General features: G+C 37.4%; 1 protein-coding gene across 1 annotated transcript in view; it reads left to right on the forward strand.

Moving 5' to 3' along the window:
- jak2b (Janus kinase 2b) overlaps window positions 1–21,083 on the forward strand; it is a 137,193-nt gene that overhangs the window by 66,680 nt on the left and 49,430 nt on the right. The window contains exon 3 of the mRNA XM_039759557.1: window positions 19,920–20,164. Within this exon, the coding sequence (XP_039615491.1) occupies window positions 19,945–20,164 (220 nt within the window). The 5' untranslated portion in view covers window positions 19,920–19,944. The remainder of the gene's footprint in view (window positions 1–19,919; window positions 20,165–21,083) is intronic.

Below are 21,083 nucleotides of genomic sequence, written 5' to 3' on the forward strand. Positions count from 1 at the left end.
GCAGGTTAAGGGCCTTGCTCAAGGGCCCAGAAGAGTACAATCTCTTTTGGCAGTAATGGGGATTTGAACGGGCAACCTTTCAAAATACCAGCACAAATCCTTAGCCTCGGAGCCACCACTCCACCCCAGTACCTTGTTAGTCATCCATTATCACGTGATATTTAAAGTTAATAATATTGCTTTTAGACTAATAATTTCTGGTTAACATTGCATACTTATTACTGTTTAACAGGTTATCCAAGAAGGTTTTTGTTTACAAGATTGCGTCACAAGAATCTATTCTCTACCTGAATGGCACATCCATACTTAGAGTAAAATTCACACTCCACCCAAAAGTTGTATTAGCTGGGAATCAACACCCAATGTCCATCTGTTTTGTTCATTTACAAGTCAGAAAAAAGAAAATGCTATGATACCACCAGATTTGTTATGGTTGTTAATGCTTTTGGTTAAACAGTCATAGGTGACAGTAAATGTAGCCTGGGACTGAGACATCAGTCTAAAGAAGTTGGAAAAAAAAACCAAAACTTAATTGTTGAATAGTGTTGTGTTTCTTTGCAGGCTGTGATCCACCTATTTGAAATTCAAATATGCCATTGCAGGAATTTGAATTTTACATTCTAGATCTCTCAATTTGAGTACAAGCAGAGAGAAAACAAATATTATAATCAATGTGGTATTGTAGCTTAGGCTTTTTGTTTGCCTGAAGAGGTAGCATCATTCACTGACATGAAAACTGATGAATAAGCTGGAGTAAGTCTAAGAAGAAGGATTTGCCATTTTAGATTTTTCTCAGCCAAAAAAAGTGAATGCCACTGAGTGGCAGTCAAGTAACATGGTACTTCTTTTTTTCTTTTACCAACACTGCTGTAATATTCTTAGATCCCCAAGTAACATGAAAGGTCAGTGAAACCCTGAAAACATCTGATAATCGAAATAGGTAAATAATAATGTACATTTTTGGATAATACAGTTATGCAAGGACAGGGAAAATCAGCTAGTTATTCATCAGGCTTCAGAGATGCATAATACAGGAGCCCAGAGTCTGGAGCATTAAACGGTTTAACTTTGAAATGGATGAATTAGTCTTCTAGTAATCATAATCCAAGGTAGTAAAAGGATGAATAAAGAAATTTGATCAATTTTACTAGTATGTAATTCAAACGATTTAGCTGTAATCTTTAGATTGTGCATCATTAGCAACATAACAGACCTCTTTCATCCATATATTCATCATAAGTCACCTTAATCTGACGGAGGGTATAGAAGGGCCAGAAGCCTGTCCCCTCAGCATCAGGTGCAAAGAATGAACCTACTCTGGGCAGAAAGCCAACTTCACTCTTTGAGCTTTCATTGTTTTCTACCATTGTTTTCTACCTGTATTCAACACAGTATTTGTATGCACTTGATGTTGGTATGAGATTAAGGGCAAAAGTAAAATGAATCACCTCCAGTATAACCTCCATGTTGCCCTGCCTCTCTCAGCACAAACTGCATGACCTGCAATGCTTCCACTACAAACTTCATCCCATAACATCCATTTACAGTGTGCTACACATTTCATCTCTCTTCTCTTATATTCAGAAAACCATTCAGTTGTTTAGTATTAGCAGCAGCATATCAATGAACTGAATGTAATTTTTTTATTTGAGTGAGTTACATGTTACCGAGGAAGGAGAAGTGAGAAACCTGCAGGAAGTTCATGTGTGGTAGGCTGTTTGGCCACATAGAAGCAAAGATGATATGTAAACCACAAGGTATCCCATTTACTTTCTTACTGACTTGTAACTCTGAGAAAGACACCTAACCTGCTAATTTTACAATTATAGAAATATACAAATAATTGTACAATGCATTTCTCATTTGAAAGTCTGACCCTGAACTGTCCTGGTGTGAGTGAGCATAGCTCTGTATATGATGTGTCCTGTTATAGACTTGTAGCCCTTTCGGGGCTGCTTCCTGCTTTACACTTGATGCTGCTGGGATAGATTACTTCTCCCTATGACCTAATAGTTTTATAAAAAGAATAAAACAGTGAACGGAAATCATCAATATAAAATTAATTGTAGTTCATTTCATCTGTTGGGATTTAGTTAATACAGATTACCCATGATTTTTAAAACTTTTCTACTGTATTATGAAAACTGGTGTGTGGTGCATCACCATTTTTGCCTTTTATTAATGTCATTCTTGTATTTTGTTTGATGCATGACTTGACTTCACTTTTTTAATATTGTCAGCTAATTCAGTATTGCTGTTTACATCAATATAACAACAACGGTTTTGAAAAGTTCTGTTTCATCCACACCCGTGATATGTCAAATGGGGATTCCCTAACATTGTCTACAATATGAATTTCGCAAAATTCGCCTTTATTCTACACTTTCTCACGCTTGTTTTATTTCTTTTACTGTACGTATAGTTCGTGGATACAGCCGACCTGAATTGCATGGATTTGGCTTAATATTTACAGATTTTATGGACTCTACTTTGACTGGGAACAGCTGAGTCTGTGGATCGCGGGACGAGACCTACGAACATTTCTTTGTACCTGGCGATCTATGACCTCGGGATAATCTTTCTCCGTGATTATATTCGCTATGCTGATCTGCTCCCGATTCATTTTACAGTACTGTACGACTGGGATCTGATCTGATGCTCATATTAACCTGGCTTATGGCTCCGGGGCGATCACGCATGAAATTACCAAGCGTTACTGTTTGTGCCTGTGTATTGGAACCTGCAAATCCTGCTACCTCCTCCTGCTATGCTTTCTGCTGCTTTGCTATCGCCGTTCATCTCATCTAATCCAAATGGTTCCGCTATGCTGTGCTGCTTCTCCACTGCTTTTCAGATAAGTATTGCCAAGTATCATGCTAAAATACTCTCATGACAAACTCCTTCTTATTAAACAGTTTGTCCAGAGCAAATGGTCTGATTGGAACATCCTAAAAGACGCCGGTATTTTACAGCGCCGAAATATATACATCGCGGGTCAGGTCGCCGCCACCGCCGGGGTGCGAATGAAAAGACAACCGGCAGCATTTGCTCAGGAATAAGCATTCCTTCTCATGGCTCTGGAAATACAAGTGTCAGTGTGCCAAATTTACATTCTGTGGAAATAAACCCTGATCACAGCTCTGTGCAAAAGATGCCTCATTGACTAACATTGCTCTGTTTAACTCAAGATCTCTTAATGGCAAAGCATTGGTGCTGTCAGAACTCATCACTGACACCAAACTTGATATACTGTGTTTAACGGAGACTTGGCAAAAACCAAACGAATTGACGTCTCTCACGGAGGCGACTCCACCTGGTTTCACTTTCCATACAGAACCTCGCAGCTCTAGACAAGGAGGCGGGCTAGCGGTAATTATCAGAGCAGACTTAAATATCAAACGAATCCCAATTGACTGTCCACTGTCTTTTGAGTGCCTGGCTCTTAAACTAATAACGGAAACAGGTCCTGTCTCACTCATTGTTCTTTATCGTCCCCCAAAATACAATGCATCCTTCTTATCTGATCTGATTGAACTTTTAACCCACCTAAGCTCTTACTCTCAGAGAATTATCCTTCTTGGTGATTTCAACATCCATATTGACATTACTACATCTAAACTGAGAAATGAATTCCTATCCTTACTGGACTGTTTTGACTTGACACAACATGTTGATTTTCCCACCCACTCTGGTGGTCATATATTGGATCTGATCTGCACTTCTGGACTATCTGTTGCCAATATTTACAGCACTGATTTGGGACTCTCTGACCATAAAGCAGTATTTTTTACTGTCTCACTGCCTTTACCTCCTCTTACCTGTAAACGACAAATTTCTTACAGAAACCTTAAAATATCTGTCCCTCTATCCTTTCTGGATCCATTTCTGATCTTTTACTGTCTGCACCTATTCCGTCAACACTAGATAGTCTTGTTGACCACTATAACTCAGCCCTTCATTCAGCATTAGATAAAACAGCTCCTTTAAAACATAAAGAGGTTTTCTTTAAACGTTCAGCTCCTTGGTATAACTCAGAATTGCGATCTATGAAAGCAGCTGGCCGACGCCTTGAGAGAATGTCACGTAAGACTGGCCTCACTGTGCACATCCAGGCTTTCTCTGACCACCAAAGAGCTTACAGAGAAGCACTAACTGCTGCTAAGAACACCCACTATGGCAGAATAATAGAAAGTGGCCACGATAACCCAAGGGTTTTGTTTTCTGTAGTTAATAAACTACTCGAACCTGCATCTGGCCCAACTACCTCTTCTACTGAAGTCTGTGAGGATTTCCTCCACTTTTTCCGTAACAAAATTAAAGATCTAAATAATTCAACTAACATAAATACATCATCTGTTTATATCTCTCCCTGTTTTCCCACTCCATCCAGCTCCTTCTCTAAGTTCTCACCAGTCACATCTGCGTTTGTTAATGACCTGCTTTGTAAGATGAGGCCAACTACTTGTATACTGGACCCCATCCCCAGCACACTACTTAAATCCTGCCTTCATGCCATAATCCCGACTGTTACAACAATAATAAACTCATCCCTTGACACTGGCTCTGTGCGCTCACTTTTAAAATCGCTTCTGTAACCCCAATGTTAAAAAGTCTGGTCTTGATGCTGACAATCTTAACAATTTCCGGCCTATTTCCCACTTACCTTTCCTGTCAAAAGCTCTTGAGCGTGTTGTAGCTTCCCAGCTCACCAATTACTTATCGTCTAATAATTTGATGGAACCCTTTCAGTCTGGTTTCAGGGTGCAGCACAGCTGTGAAACTGCTCTGCTACGGGTAACCAATGATCTGCTTATGGCAGCAGACTCTGGACAAACCAGCATATTAATTCTGTTAGACCTCAGTGCAGCATTTGACACTGTCAGACATGACATTCTACTGTCTAGAATGGAGAACATGCTGGGTATCTCTGGCACTGCCCTCCAGTGGTTCAAGTCCTATCTGACTGATAGGCAAGAGTTTGTTAGTCTTGGCAACAGCAGATCCAGCTCGCGCCAGTCACACAAGGAGTTCCTCAGGGCTCTGTCCTGGCCCTCTTCTCTTCTGTATTTATATGCTCCCCTTGGCCATATTATTCGTAGCTATGGACTGGGCTATCATTTTATGCAGATGATACTCAACTCTACTTCAATGTTAAAAGTGGAACTTCATCAGAGCTTTCTCAGCTCACAACCTGCCTTAGTGAAATTAAAACCTGGATGGAGCAGAACTCTTTGAAATTAAACTGCAACAAAACTGAACTCCTGCAAATTGGGACTAAAATGCAGCTTAATAAAATGAGCTCCTTCCCAGTCCATCTTGGTGGTGATCTCATCAGACCTGCCTCTACTGCAAAGAATCTTGGTGTCATTTTTGATTCCTCCCTTTCTTACTCCACTCACATAAATCACATTAAGAAACTTTCCTACTTTCACCTCCGTAACATATCCGTGTTCGCTCCTTCCTTTCCTTTTCTAATGCTGAGAAACTTGTCCATGCTTTTATCACATCCCGCATAGATTATTGTAACTCGCTGCTGGCAGGTGCCCTTCTAATCTTATATCACAGCTCCAGCTTATTCAAAACTCAGCTGCAAGAGTTCTTACTCGAACCAGCAGCAGCGAGCACATCACACCCATCCTGCTCCGTCTTCACTGGCTCCCTGTGTCTTACAGAATCGAATATAAAATCCTACTAATAACCTACAAAGCCTTAAATAACCTCGCCAAACTACATCAGTGACCTTCTCCATCACTATGTGCCTGCCCGTCCACTAAGGTCCTCTGATTCTGGCAATCTTGTTGTGCCCCACACTAATCTTCACTCCATGGGTGACAGGGCCTTCAGCTGTATAGCCCAGACTCTGGAATGACCTACCGAAATTAATCAGGTCAGCTGACTCCATGAATTCTTTTAAAAAACAACTTAAAACTCATCTGTTCAGGAAGGCTTTTAGCTCTATTTGACTTCATTCCCTTCTCTCAGTTTACCTCTCTGTCAAGATGCTCATGTAACCTGTGTGTGTGTGTGTGTGCAGACCATCAATTCTGTTGTCTGTTAGGCTTTCTCTGAATTTACTGTCTTAATCTTCTTATTTATTAATTTGCTTTGTACTATGCTATATACTGTATACCCTGCCGTTCTTTCTTATGTTCTGTAAGTGCCTTGAGCATGGGAAAGGCGCTATATAAATAAAATGTATTATTATTATTATTATTATTATTAACAATTACATAAGGCTTAGGAGTAAAAGGCTTAACTATTGGTAAGCGTTTTTTTCCCTAGAATAATTTTCCTTGAAGAATCTTGCTTTCTTTACAGTGCAGGTAATAATTTCTGGTTTATTAATATATTTTATATATATATTTACATACTAGCAAAATACCCGCGCTTCGCAGTGGCAAAGTACTGCCTTAAAATTTTTATTAAGAAGAAAAGTAAACCTTTTTAAACTGAGGGAAAATATACCAATAATTATTTGTTAAGGATCTCTTTGTATGCCACGTTGTCAGTTCAGCCCTCCAGTTGCAATATGACCAAGCTGTGCGCTTGAGCATGCAACGTACAGTTGGCCAGGTGAAAAGCAATCTTGCCTCAAATCTCACAGCTTGGATTGCTGCTGTCATAATCGGTTTGAGTTTCATGGTTTGTTTCAATTACGTTAGTATTTGCAGGACTTGTTGTGTTGAAGTGACATTCGGCATCTGTCAAGCGTTGTAAGCATACAACCGGTTTCATTGATAACTTCGCATCCAGCTTTTGAGAGTTTAAACATTCATAAACATCAAAGTGTCCACTACTCAATTCGTCACCTGTGAATCTAAGATGTTTAAGAGGCATTGGCAGTTGTCCAAAGGTGTAAAACATTTGGCCATTTCGGTACACTTGAAAGCGACAACCGAACAATTCAGTGGCAGCCATCAACTCACATGCAGAATCATAGGTGAAGGGCTTAAGCATTTCACTCTTATAGTGCTCCGGTGTAGTATAATTATCTCCTGTACCGTCATCAGTCCACACCTTGATCCTGTCCCAGTCATTCAATACATAAGACACAATGTTCCTCCGGATATCAAGAATGAGCCTGATATGGCCGTGCAATATGTAACACAGGGAATGGAAAAGGCAGGCGCCATCTCCGGGCATGGAAACCACTTTTGAAGTGACAGTTCTTTGATCGATGGTGATCACCTCGATAGACATGTTAATGGGGGTACGGTTGGAATGATAAAGAAAATCGGTACCTGAACAATGTAAACTAAATCTAAAATACCTATGCAATAACTATAATCGTAATAAACGAACAATAAAACAGCGGAGAAGCCATGGATTAAATAAAAAGGCTGCAGTTATCAGCAAGGAGAAGTGAATACCGTGGCGAAGCAACGAAGGGAATGAAGAGACCGGAGTGACGGACAGCCTTATATAGGCAGGCAGCCAACAACGTGGGAGACGTGGGGATGGGGGACCCATCACTTCCTCACACAGCGACCGAGCTGCAGGCTATGGATGTATATATGTATGTAAGTAGGATTCAGTTAGCGTTGGGAACCCACGTACCAAATGTCGTGAAGATGGGGCCATAAATAAGAAAGTTTAAGATGGCGGACGTTGTCGACCGTTATGACCGTTACGTGTAGAATTTCTAAATGAAACCTGCTTAACTTTTGTAAGTAAGCTGTAAGGAATGAGCCTGCCAAAATGTCAGCCTTCTACCTACACAGGAAGTTGCAGAATTAGTGATGTTGGCAAGTTCAATATGGCGGCCGACATTGGCATCATACCACCGAAATAAGTACTTACATCGGTTTCGGTTAGCGCAGGGAAGCCGCCTACCAAATTTCGTGAAGATGGGGCCATAAATAAAAAAGTTCAACATGGCGCACTTTGTCGACCGTTATGACCGTTACGTGTAGAATTTCGAAATTACACCTGCTTAACTTTTGTAAGTAAGCTGTAAGGAATGAGCCTGCCAAATTTCAGCCTTCTACCTATACGGGAAGTTGGAGAATTAGTGATGAGTGTGTTAGTGAGTGAGGGCTTTGCCTTTTATTAGTATAGATATATTTATTACATATACATGCAGTTTTTAAACCTGTTTAATCCAGTGGAATTTATTTTGTCTTAACTGCCCTGTCCTGTGGAATTTCCTTGATGGGAATGGCAGGAAATATTTAAAAAACAAAAACACAGCTTTTTGTACACTTGGAATACAATGTACACTGGCAGCATCAGTTTGACGTGGGGAAAGGAGAACACACTAGGTGGTACATTGTGGATGGAGCGAGCGGCTTGTAAAAAACAATTGCAATGCTTTCACATACCCAACAATGTATGTAAATGTGAGAATAAGCAATGGGCTTTCTTTGTGAACATGAAAGGACAGCTAGATTGTGGTGCTTGGCCACAAATAAGGTGCCTTCTGGATGAAAATATTATTTGAGTACAGCTACATCAAAATGCTAGCGCATGTATTGAATCACATACACACACACTCATACAGGTTTATGGCAGTTTGCACAAGCAAAGAAAGTCGGCTGTTTATTCTTACTTTTGCATACATTATCAGGTATGTTGTGTGTGCATTATGATGGTTTCACATGCCTTAAAATACAAAGTACGTAGACAGCATCAATTTGATGTGCAATGTGCTTTGCACACACAATGATTTTAGCGCTCTGTACACACTGCTCTTTATACAAACCGCTTCTTTTGTCCATGGTTTGCCACCTCATGTGTTCTTCTTTCCCCATGTCAACTTGGAACTGGTTATATGCTTTGTCTACTGACAGCTTTATGTGTGTATGCATCTTTCTTTATCTTATATGACAAGACATTTCATTACAGCTGTACATTTTAGAGCTTAGTTGTATGTAATTTTTTCTTTTGCTGTTTAATTACCCAGTGCTGTAGAGACTTTATCTAAATGTCACATTGGCAATTTCTATATTTGGCTTACATCGTTATCCAAAGTAACTTATATAATCAGTTGTTGAGGTGCTTTTCTTTTTCTTTTTCTTTTTTTTTTTTAAGTTTTATTAATTTTATTGCATTTTATACAAATAAATCAATTTTTACAAAAAGTAAAATTGAGTTAATAACAAATCGATCCCCACCCCTGAGAGAGAGAGCAAGGCAAACGGTGTAAAATTTTAGGCTTGTAAACATACCTAAATTAATAAATTTGATAAGCCAATAGAGAAGAATGCAGAAGACAAAGAAATACGGAAATAATTGCTTCCTCTGTGCTTTAAGAGCTTATTTTAAAATATTACTGATTAGATCCTGCCATGTTTTGAGGTGCTTTTCTACAACCAGCACAGAGAGTGAATTTGAGGCAACAATGTGCTTTGTCGAAGTCAACTGTCTTACCCAGTACACCACACTACTTATCATTACATCTTTTTGCAATGCATGGTTTATCACATGCTCCCCCGAGTTTGCGTGTTGTAAGTGCATGACTGTGGCTGTTTCCTCAACTGGATGAACTACCAGAGCAGACCAGAATTCTCACTGGCTTGTACAGAACAGTCTCATCCAAATTCAGCCAGTGCCCAACTGTGAATAGCAGGTTTTGGCCTGTCTAGGCCCTAAAATGGAGTCATTGGTTTAAAAATATAAAATAAAAGTTCTTAAAAGTCTCAAAATCTCAAAAATGCATCACAAGAGTAAAAACTTGCAATTTGTACTGAGGAATCAAAACATTGAATCTTATAAATGAAAGATTTATTAAACAAAAAATAGGAAATAACAAAAAAAAATTAAACGAGAGAAAAGGAATTGCAACACAAGTCATTAGTCAGCAAATCTAAATCCAAATCAAAAATCAATGCCTGAGTATCCTCCAGTGAATTTCAGTGAACTGCTCCTGAGCCTTCTTCCCTCGTTCAGTATATTGCCAGGGGAGGTCTAAGCAGTAGTGACGTCATGAAGGCCCCATCTCCTGGAGATCCTCCCACAAAGAACAAGGAACATAGGCACAATTAAAGGACTGTACACAAATGTTTCAAAATGTAATAAAAAACCAGTTACATATAGTGACTGATATGAAAAGATGGTGCTGGAAACTGTTTGCGATGGTCTTCTACAACTTGTAGGAGGTACTGTTTCTGTTCTTCTTGGTTTGTGATGACCGAAATGAATGACTAATCAGTGCCATCCCTCTCTCCACTGCATCATTGACCACTTTCAGGTGTTTGACATTGCACTAAGTTGAAATATATGCTTCATTACTGTCCCATTAATCAGGATCATCCACAAGGAAGTCCTATGAAATCTCCATCCTGGACTGTTTTCTTCTCAACAGTATGCAAATGAAAAAATCTACTTAGCACTTGTCTTGTCCTATAAGACATACACCGTGTCGTGATTGTCTTGACTTTTTATCTAGAACTGATGTCATCTTGCTTAAATCCTGCACCAATCCTTCACCTATACCTGTTACGCAAATATAACAGTGTTGAGTAATTAGGACTCAGTTAATTTTGGTACAGGTTTGTAGCAATCTAAAGAAATAAGAAATAATCCCATCTGGCTTATAGGACTATGCTATGCAAACAGCCTAACAGCACTGTAACATTTTCTTCTTGTTGTCTCACAGTTCCTCTATTATCACTCACAAGGAGTATGTATGCCTGTTACTGATAAAATACTGGAATCACACAAGTTATTAACCTTTAACTTTAGGAACTGTGAATGAGATCTATCTGTATGAGCATATAAAAAATACCTGTTTTTTAAATTTTCTCCATTATTTTACGGTTCTTACACAATTGTCACAGTATCAAAAGTAAATATTAGGCTTTGAAAAACAAACTAGGCATAGATAAAAACAATACAAATTTATTTTAAAAGCTCAGTTATGCTGAATATTCCAAGTACACCACCTGTCAATAACAAGCATAATAGTTACATGAAAAGGGGATTTTACAATAAATGCTGATGGCTTCAGAAGTATTGTGCCACCAGTAAATGTTGATGTATTCATCTCTATTTTTTTTTTCATGTATCATTTTTATGAAAAGGGTAAGACTTCACAAAATAGATGCATCACTTTTTTGCATATTGTTCGTTGGCACCCTAGTGTTTAGTCTTGTTGCACTGTTGTGGTGGTACAAAATCTCCACTTGACCTGAATCTTCGAGAAAATAAACTTTTGGAAGCCATAGTCCTTGAGGGAAAAATCTGAATTTTCTTGGACTGCAGTGCAGCAGAGTCTATCACTAGGTGGAAAAGAAATCCTCCATTCATCTTGAAGCTAGGAATTTGTCTTTGGGCCATGCAGATATATCATCACACACTGCAGCTAGATGGTAATAAAAAGTATGGAGAATACGGAAAGATAAGAAGATCACAGTTACAGTCTACACATAACATAAAGTAACTCAATAATACAACATAAGCAGCTGTATTAAGTTGTTGAATGAATGCATCATGACTTAATTTTTTTGAATGAAATTTTAGCATTGTGGGTTCTTGTAGCTAAAGCCGCCACAGACTTAGCCTTTTTTTGGTTACTGTAGTTAAATGGCAATACTGTTTTACTGTTTTGGATATGATGTGACTTTTGCTCATATTATACACAAATTATGTACGGTAAAAAGTAGTAAAGTCATTAAAAGCTTAATATGTCAGAAGAATGATATTGAAAATGCCCCCCTGTTAATTTTCCAATAATTCTACATTGTCAAGTATTGGGTTACTTTATCATACATCCTTGCTTAGTTACAGTATGTTCCTTGTGGCAGAAATTTGGTAGAGATTGGATAGAGAATGATTCAAATTGCCTTTAAGTAAAAAATTATAATATCAGTGCTATTTGGTACAAATGAGTAAACATGCTTTACTGTATCCTACATTGAGGAATTCTTTTTATTCTAAGCTGGAGAAAGCATATTTCATGATGTTATGTTATTGTGAACTAAGGGATAATTCAGTCAGAAGCCACCTGCACACAAGCAGACTGTCCATGGAATTTACATGTTTAGGTGCTACACTAGCTACACAACTGATGTAATTTTATTTAAATACATTGTTGAAGCCCAGCTATAAAATATGTACAAAGGATTCACTTAAATTTTAATTGAGGTAAATATTTCCCTATCACTCACATACGAAATAAATGTATTTTTCTAGTTATACTATATATCTAGAGTAGTTTTTGGGTTCATAAGCTAATGTAACTGTCAAGATTTTGGGCTTCTTTCCAGTTTTTGTTGAAAAATAAACAGCAGTAGTCCTACAGTACACTCATACAGAGCAAAATTAGTGCTTTATATCTATTGAGCCTCACTGTCTGTCCTGTGATTCTTTTCAAAGTTTACTAAACTGGAGAAATAAAATAAAAGATAACCTTTTAGCAGTACAATGTATGCACTGTAAGTGGAAGGAAAGCTGGATTAATTTAAATCTGTTACAGTACAGACAAAAATAGTAGAAAGAAGTAACCACATCACCATAACTGAGCTGATCAATGTAGTAATAAGTCGGCATTCAGGAGTGAAGTAGAAGATGTGATAAAGCAGTACTGTAATAACAGTTTGGCCTTGAACTGTATGAAATCAAAGTAGCTATTTATACACTTTAATAGACGCATTATTTCATACATGCAGGCTATCTCAGATATTAATCAGTAAATTCTTGGTGTGAGTGTAAAGTCTTGTGACACCCAAGAAAATCATTTTTAATGCTTTTTGTCTTTATTTTCTTGTGAAAACATTATGTAATATCAAAATACTATAAATAAAAGTGAAGTTTTTTTTATAGCACTCTTACTGAGTAAAGACTCTGAGCGCTGTAACAAGATTACTACTAAGATTCAAGATACAGGATTTTAGGCAAATGGGTGTATTGGATGGTAATCAAAAATTATGGGGTACCTCAAGGAGAAAGGTATGAAAAAGGCTAAGCTAAAACAATTTGACTGTTGTAAAATTATAGTGAATAATCAAGACCACATCCAACTGGACTTTCAAGATGTGGTGTTAAAGCTGTCATAAAGAAATTTGAAAAAACTGAGCAAGTTAAAGAAAAGAAACACAGTGGAAAAAAACAGAAAACTGTATTTGATTAATAGTCACTTTCTTAAGGGGCAGAAAAGAATCCAGTGAAAGTGCTTGCTCAGCATCTGCCAGAGTCATCTAATACTAAAATACAGGCTTCACCGATGTGAAAATTTCATAAAAACTTTGGTCATGTTAGGCATGATACCCTTATGAAACAATTTTTGTACAAAGGCAACAAGCAGAAGAGACAGCAGTATGCAAAAGAGGATAAAGCCTGTAGTGACAGCCAGTGTCAGAAAGCCTTGAGCCCAAATTTGAAACATCGGATTTGTAAAGACACCACACACAAAGTTGTTGAGAAGTACTGCATATTAGTTCCTATCTGCAGTCTTCTATGAAGCACAATGGTAACACTGACATATTCTGGAAGTACAATTCAGTCAACCTTATGGGGAACCTGGTCCAAGTCATTAGAATAATCACTGCCAGTAATAGTGCTCTACTTTGAGAGAAGCAACTTATTGAGAAACCTCATCATTCAGCACAACATTAGATCACTGCAAACAAAATTAAGACCTACCTAGAGTGGAAAACTGCAGAAGGAACAGCACTAGATTAACAACCTCAGAACTCTGAGTTTAATGAAAGCTGTGTAGGATCACTGGGTCAGGCAAAAGAAAAAAAAACACGGCTGAAGTCAAAAGCAGAGATATGGGAGAATTTAACAGAGGACTATTTAAAAATATTAAACAGCAGTTTACCAAAGTGAACTGCTTCACTTTTGCATATTGTCGTTTTTGTTGTATGAGTGCCCATTTCAGTTTAAACTAATCAATTATAGTGTTTTCACAAGGAAATTACTTTTAATGGCCAGATAACCAGCTTTAAAAATAATTTTCTTGGAAAGATAACATTTTTATGCAGTGCTATATTTGTGAATAAAACTGAGGCAAGCATGGAGTCAGCAATTTACCAGGTTAGCTCCTAGTATAATTCCCAGGATTTTCCTTGTTTGTCATATAGCTGAATAAACAAACAGTAGATAACTGTAAAACCTCAAAAAGGTCACTGTTTTTTTAGGATATTCAAAGGCTAGTGTGGAAGTGTTACTGCAACTGGAGTAGTTTGTCAAGAATCAGTTATAACTATTGTACTTTAAGCTGCTGTACGTGACACATGGTGCTGTTATTGGTAATGTATTCCTTATGACCATTGGTACTTTGGTATGTTCCAGAATCCTACTTAGTTTAGAGTTGTTTTCTATAATACCATGAAAAGTGTGTGATTAAAAAAATGCGCGAATGGCTGAATTTGTTTTTTGCAAAAGTGCATTTTACATTTTTTGTGGTTAGTGATATAAAAACTCTTCAAAATTGTGTCTTTGAGATGTGAACCTACTCTTCCAGGGCTATAAAAAACAAAACAAACAAGAGTATGGATTTTTATAGCCCCAGTCATTGTCAGGTTTTTGGCTAATTCGTATGATTTCTTGTTGAGCATATATATAGCAAGTCAGTAAATACAATAGCTCCTTATCCAATTCAGCTTCATGGAAGTCTGCTCTCTGTCTCAGCAGCACTGGATGCAAGGCAGGAACCATCCTTAGGAGTGTGGTGTAGTGGTTAAAGCTTCAAACTCTCAGGTTGTGCATTCAAATCTCAGTTTTGACACTATGTAACCAAGAGCAAAGCATTTCATCTACCTAATGTCCAACTAGAAAAACAAAAGAATTGTATCTCAAATACCGTAAGTTGCCTTGGATAAACGTGCCCACCAAGCAAATAAATGCAAATGTAAATTAAAACCAGAAAGCTTAGATTATGAAACTTATTTTTCAGTGTTAATAAAAGTGCTGCATATCCGTGCTAATTCTTTATAGCTTACATAAATCTGAAACCAAAAGCAGTTTGTCCATTTCCCAAATAGGGCAACAATGAGGGCACTGAGTTCTTCCTTTTCTCCCAGCTAGTTGTAGCTTACAGTAATTTGACATAAGAACTTCTTTCAGAAATTTGCAAGCATATCTTTTTTACTATTTGTTTTTTCCTACCATGCACACATGACAAGATAAATCAGATTTACATGGCCTCCAGTCATGCATTGGCCAGAAATTCAGTAAATGCTGAATTGAATCACACAGTAAAAGCAGGTGGGTGTGTGTGTGTGTTCTTTGGCGGTTCTTATTTATGAAGTTGATGTTGCAGCACACAACATTGGCTATGAGTGATTCTGTTTATTTTGCAGTCAAATTAAATTTAATGCACTTTATTAAAACAGAAAACAGGCTTCTATGGAATACAATCACATCTAAAGAAATAGTCTTTCCTGAGAAATTAATATGGTAAGTCATAGGATTAGCTTTACTTATTAAATGTTTGACTCTGCTACCAATCAGTGTTTGCTGTTATCATTGAATGAAACGGATATCTTCATAGCCACCAAATACTAAATTGACCACGCAAATTGCATTTCATTACTACAGCTATGTTAAGATTGTTTAGTGTAGGAAAGGCTAGGTGCCTTTTCTTTGTTAGAATCACCCGAGAGTAATAGAAATATTGCATGACAAGGGCTCAGACTCTGAATGCCTGGTGTTAATGATCGTAGCTGTACGTCGTTTTATACATTTTTTTCAGCCTGTTTTTTGTAGGATCTCAACATTTTTAGGCACAGAAGGGTTGACTTTTTTTCCAGTAATTGGAGTGTAGTGTGTAGTGTAGTGGAGGTAGACATTAGTCTGTTCAGTATGAGTTTCTTTCATGTCTCAGCCTAGGTCATAGTATGCCTTTTAATATGTTTTGTGCTAAACTGATTTATAAAGTCTTTTATTTAGACAAAATCTATGATAAAGTCAAAATGCTGCTGTCTTGTACTATATGCACTGGATTACCCTCCATCAGCTGTGGTTTCAACAGGCAGCAACTATTTACATTTATCCATTCATTTTGTTAACCTGCAGGTTTGTGGGGACCTAGATATTATTCCAGTGCAAGGAAGAATTCAGCCTTATATATGTTGAGACTCCACTGCAGGACACACTGCCACACTCAGCCACAAATGGCCAGTTGAAAAATGATTATTATTTATACCTATGTCATTAACAAGTGTTACATGATTAGAGGGCTACATACAAATCTGTGTTGACCCCCATTTAGATGGGAATAAATATGAATCCAGGTTAACAATTATTTACACTTATTTTGTCCCTTAAATGCTACCTGAAGTTTATTACAGGACAAAAAGTGACGTTCAAACCAATTTTGAGGACAAGTGCAAAGTAGATAAAAGAAAAGATAGTAAGTAGGCACAGCTGCCTGTTGGTATCACTTTCTCACCTGCACTGTTGTGAGTTTTTGTGGTACTTGAATGAGATGAATGTAGGTGATGCAAAAGAAATTTAAAACAACCCATATTATCATCGTGAAAAGTGCATACTTATTTCTTCAGTTAATTTAGTGTTTGCTGTTATGAAACTGTGTCCCTAATGTTTACATGGGCTGTGTAAAAGAAGTTTACATACAGTATACTTTATATTCTTCTATGTGCAGGTACTTTTTTGTTTTACTTTTCACAATTTAATAACTAAATCCAGCAGGAACCAAAATATTTGCTGTCCATAAGTATCATACTACATTCACTATTTATTACTTGCTGAAAATGCAGTTTATCATCTGACATTTGCTATTATTTAAACTTAAAATGCAGACCTGAACTGAAATACTTTATACTTGTTCGTCTGTGAAAAAAACATTTTTAGCAATTAAGTAAAGTACAGTCATTTGAAATCATCTGGTAACACAGAAACCAACCTGGCTGATAACATTGCTCACAGGCTGGCAACCACACTGGGAGAATTGGAGTAGTAGTTGTAGCAGCTACTACCATCCAAGGCCAAAGTTGAGCACTACAGGCCGTTCTTTACATCTAGGGATTGGTATGTGTGTTGTGCATTCATGAAGTAAACTTTTGTTATATTCATCTATAAAATTGCAAGCAATAATGTCTTTTTGTTAATTTCTGAGAATTCTTAACACTTACCTCATAAACTGATACTACATTTCAAATCAAACTATAATTGGAGCCTGAGAACTAAAATAATAAGCCAATTATGTATTTTGAGTATTCATCTATTTGTAAACATAAACCCAGGCATAATTGTGATTATCAATTAGACTATAAATAAACAGGAATATTTCACTTAAAATATGTGTCTCATTTGCATGTGATGTTAGTTTTGTAAGATTGCTGTGCATTTTGTTTTGTATGTATAAACTATGATGGACTTGTCAAATAATCAATAACTCCAGGTTTATATAATTAATGTGTGCTAAAGGCACATAGTAATACAGTTCAGATCAGCACAATCTTTATTCTAGTGCTTAAATTGACCTTAATTTTTTTTTTTGTACCTCCCCTGGTATATGAACAATTGATGATGTCTCAATGGTTTAAGACAGACCTGGGCATTGTACTTCCTGCTAGCCGAATGCAGCTCATGGTCTGGTTCTGTCTGGTCCATGGAAGGTGTGGACAGCAAGTACTTGCCTGGGTGTGTCAGTCTACATCACAGCTAGATGTGACCATGCAGACACAGATCAAAATTAATATGTATGAAAAACTGTGTGAAATTGCGTCAGTAAGGGTGGGATATTAAAGAGGGAAGCTTCGGGAGATTGCATCAGGGAAAGGGGTGCTACAGAGACTGTTCATGTTATATTGAATAAAGGAAAATTATATCTGCTGTTAATATGTGTTCCATCTGCATTTTGTGCAAAGACTCAACAAAAATAAGCGGTTAAAAACAAAAAGTTGATACAGAAAATAGTTCATTCAACAAATCCCGGACTCCTCTAAGTATTTTTTCATGGAATTTAGTGGTAAAGCAACCTGTTTGATATGCAAAGAGTACATCATTGCATTTAAAGACTACAACTTGAGCTTTCACTTCGAGACCAAGCACTCTGAAAAATACAGAAATTTATCAGAAGAAGAGAAGGTGAGGACTGCAGAGGAATTGTTAGCTAAGTTGCAAAAACAGCAAACAATTTTAACAAAACTTCATACAGCAAAGGAAGGAACAGTAAAAATCTGGTATATATCAGCTCACAAAATTGCCAAAAGAAGAAAACTGTTTTCTGATGGAGAATTTGTAAAAGAGTACTTATTGCAGTCAGCGGCAGTCCTCCGCCCAGAGAAGAAGGATCCATTTCAACATCTGTCCTTCTCACGGCAAACAGTTACAAGACAAATTGAATCTGGTACTGAAACACATGGTGGAAAATGTCGACTTCTTCTTCGCAGTGGATGAAGAGCTGTGATGTTCATGGCACAAAACAGCTGCTAATTTTTGTGGAAGGAATAACAAAAGACTTTGAAATGACAGAGGAACTGGCTTCTGTGCAGTCAGTGAAATGGACAACAACCGGTAAGGATTTATTTATTAAAGTCCGTATGTGCATGTAAAAATTAGGACTGCAGTGGGAAAAGTTGGTTGGTGTGACAACTGATGGTTCTGCTAATTTGACAGGTAAAAAATATTGGACTTTTAAAAAGGAAGCATTCAAAAGTGGCAGAGATTTTTACATTGTATTATTCACCAAGAAATGCTATGTAAATTAGTGCTGAAAAATAATCATGTGGTTGATTTTGTAGTAAATACTGTGAACTTCTTCAAGGCAAGGGCATTAAATCACAGACAGTTTGTTACGCTTTTGGAGGAGCATGAGACCAATTACACTGATATGGGCTACCACACAGCTGTCAGGTGGCTAAGCTTTGGCAAACAATCAAACCAATCTGGAATTTGAAATCAGAGATCAGAAGTTTTGTCAAATGAAAGGAAAACCCAACCCTGAAATAAGCAGCAATGACTGACTATCAGATTAGTCATTTGCTGTTGATGTAATTGCACATATGAATGAACTAAATACAAAATTGCAAGGCAAAGATTTTTTTGCACATGATATGCACATCCTAGTCAAAGCATTCATGAGGAAGCTGCTGCTTCTCTCTCAACAAGAAGAGAGGAATACATAGACATACCTTCCCACACTAAGAGAGAGGAATCTATCTGCTGATCAGCTTTATAGATATGCAGCCATGTTCTGGGCAGTGCATGATGAGATTTCCAAGCGATTTGAAGACTTCAAAGCACTGGAAGCTAAAATGATCACCATCTGCTCTCTTTTTACATGCGATGTGGACAGTTCCCCCAGTGAGGTGCAACTTGAACTTATTGACTTGCAGTCTGATGCATTGCTGCCATAACTAACATTCTACAATTCTCTCAAAAATTGTGAAGACTAGCTAAGAGAATGCTTGTCCTGTTTGGATCAACATACATACAGTATGTGAACTGACATTCTCAGTAATGAAATTTAACAAATCCAGGTACAGATCTTCTCTCATGGATGACCAATTGTCTGCTGTGCAACATCAGAAGTTATACCTGACTTAGTTGAAGCACATCAAAGACTTAATTCTTCCCACTAAGTTGTGAAAGGTCCAGAGACAGTAAAATATGTTATCAGTAGTTAATGCAATGAAATGTATTTTTTATTGATTTATTTATTTATTTATTTTACACAATCAGGAGTTGTAGATTGTGTGAGAAAGCATGCTATAGTATGCATATGTTCCATAGTTCAATAAATCAATCAAAATCTGTGAATATGTGGTCGATGTTAATTTTATAATGATGAAAAAAGAAATATAACATGTTTACCGTAATGTACGTTGACAGAATGTGTTCAGACCTCCTCAACAAGCTGGTTTTCTCATATGGCCCCCCAATAAAAAAATAGTTGCCCACCCCTGGTTTAAGAGCCATTTGTTTCAATTTGAAATTTTGTGTTACATGCCATATTCATTTATTCAGTCAATAAAAAAGTTATTCTTTCTGTTTTGATTTTTTCACAGAGTTGGATATAATCCTCTGAGAAGTATGGCCTGCATTACAGTGCCTGACACAGATCCGCAGCCATACTCCATGTCTCAGCAGAATGGTGATATTCACAGGAGTCCACAGACTCCAAAGCAGGTCACAGCTGGTCTGGTGCTTCATCTGTACTTTACACAGAATAAACCAGAAGGGGATGACATAGTTTTTCAAGCAGGGGAGTATGTGGCAGAAAATATTTGTGTAGAAGCAGCCAAAGCATGTGGTGAGTACATGATCAAAAATTACTAGAAAAAAAAAAAGTTTTACATGAAAGAGCTTATCATCTTACAGTCTAGTCTGTGACTGATTAGTCAGTCTTTGTATTGTGATGAAAAATGAATTCTTCCTGAAACAATTATTATACAGAATAAAAAAAAAAACTAAGATATTTATTTATTTATTTATTTGTATTTCTTTTCTTTATCTATGTGATACCTTTGCTGGTTAAAATTTAGGGAACGTGAACTATTAAGGTGACAGGGAAGGGGGGAATAGTTGGTTGATTGGTTGGTTCTGCTTGTCTGTTGAATAGTGTAACCCTCCCTCACTCTGCAGAACCACTTCAGATTTTTTTATTTAACTTCCTGGTCATCTGCATTTACATTCCACATAGCTTTGAGGGTGATCAACTGGATTAGATCTCTTTAAGGTTACCTGACTCAACTGGGATGAAAATTAAGATACTATATCATCAGAATCTGTTTTCAGTAAGACAAACTCTGCTATTCCTTTTCTACTCTTCTTTCCCCTTGGGATTAATAAAGTATCTATCTAAAGCAGCCAAGTGGACATGCATTGGTTTGAGAATCAGGCATACAGCCTCAACTGTCTTTAATTAGATCACTAAACCGTATATATATCCTTTGCGTATGTAGTAAAAATGGATTAACCCATACACACTTAAAACACATATCTCCAATCATTGGTAATTTAGTTATCCTTTATTTTCTGTCAGAGTGGTTGATGTTGATCTTTACCAGTGCCTTGTTTTCAAAGCAGACGGCATGGTGGTGCAGTGGAGGTGTTACTGCCTTGCCATAAGGAGAGTGGGATTTTCATCTGGTGTGTTTCTTGCATGGCATTTGCCTGTTTTCCCCATGCCCAAGTGTTTTTCCTACAGGCAATCCGGGTGTCGCCCACGG

Source organism: Polypterus senegalus, chromosome 7 (assembly GCF_016835505.1).
Source record: "Polypterus senegalus isolate Bchr_013 chromosome 7, ASM1683550v1, whole genome shotgun sequence".
In the NCBI taxonomy this organism is placed as follows: Eukaryota; Metazoa; Chordata; class Cladistia; order Polypteriformes; family Polypteridae; genus Polypterus; species Polypterus senegalus.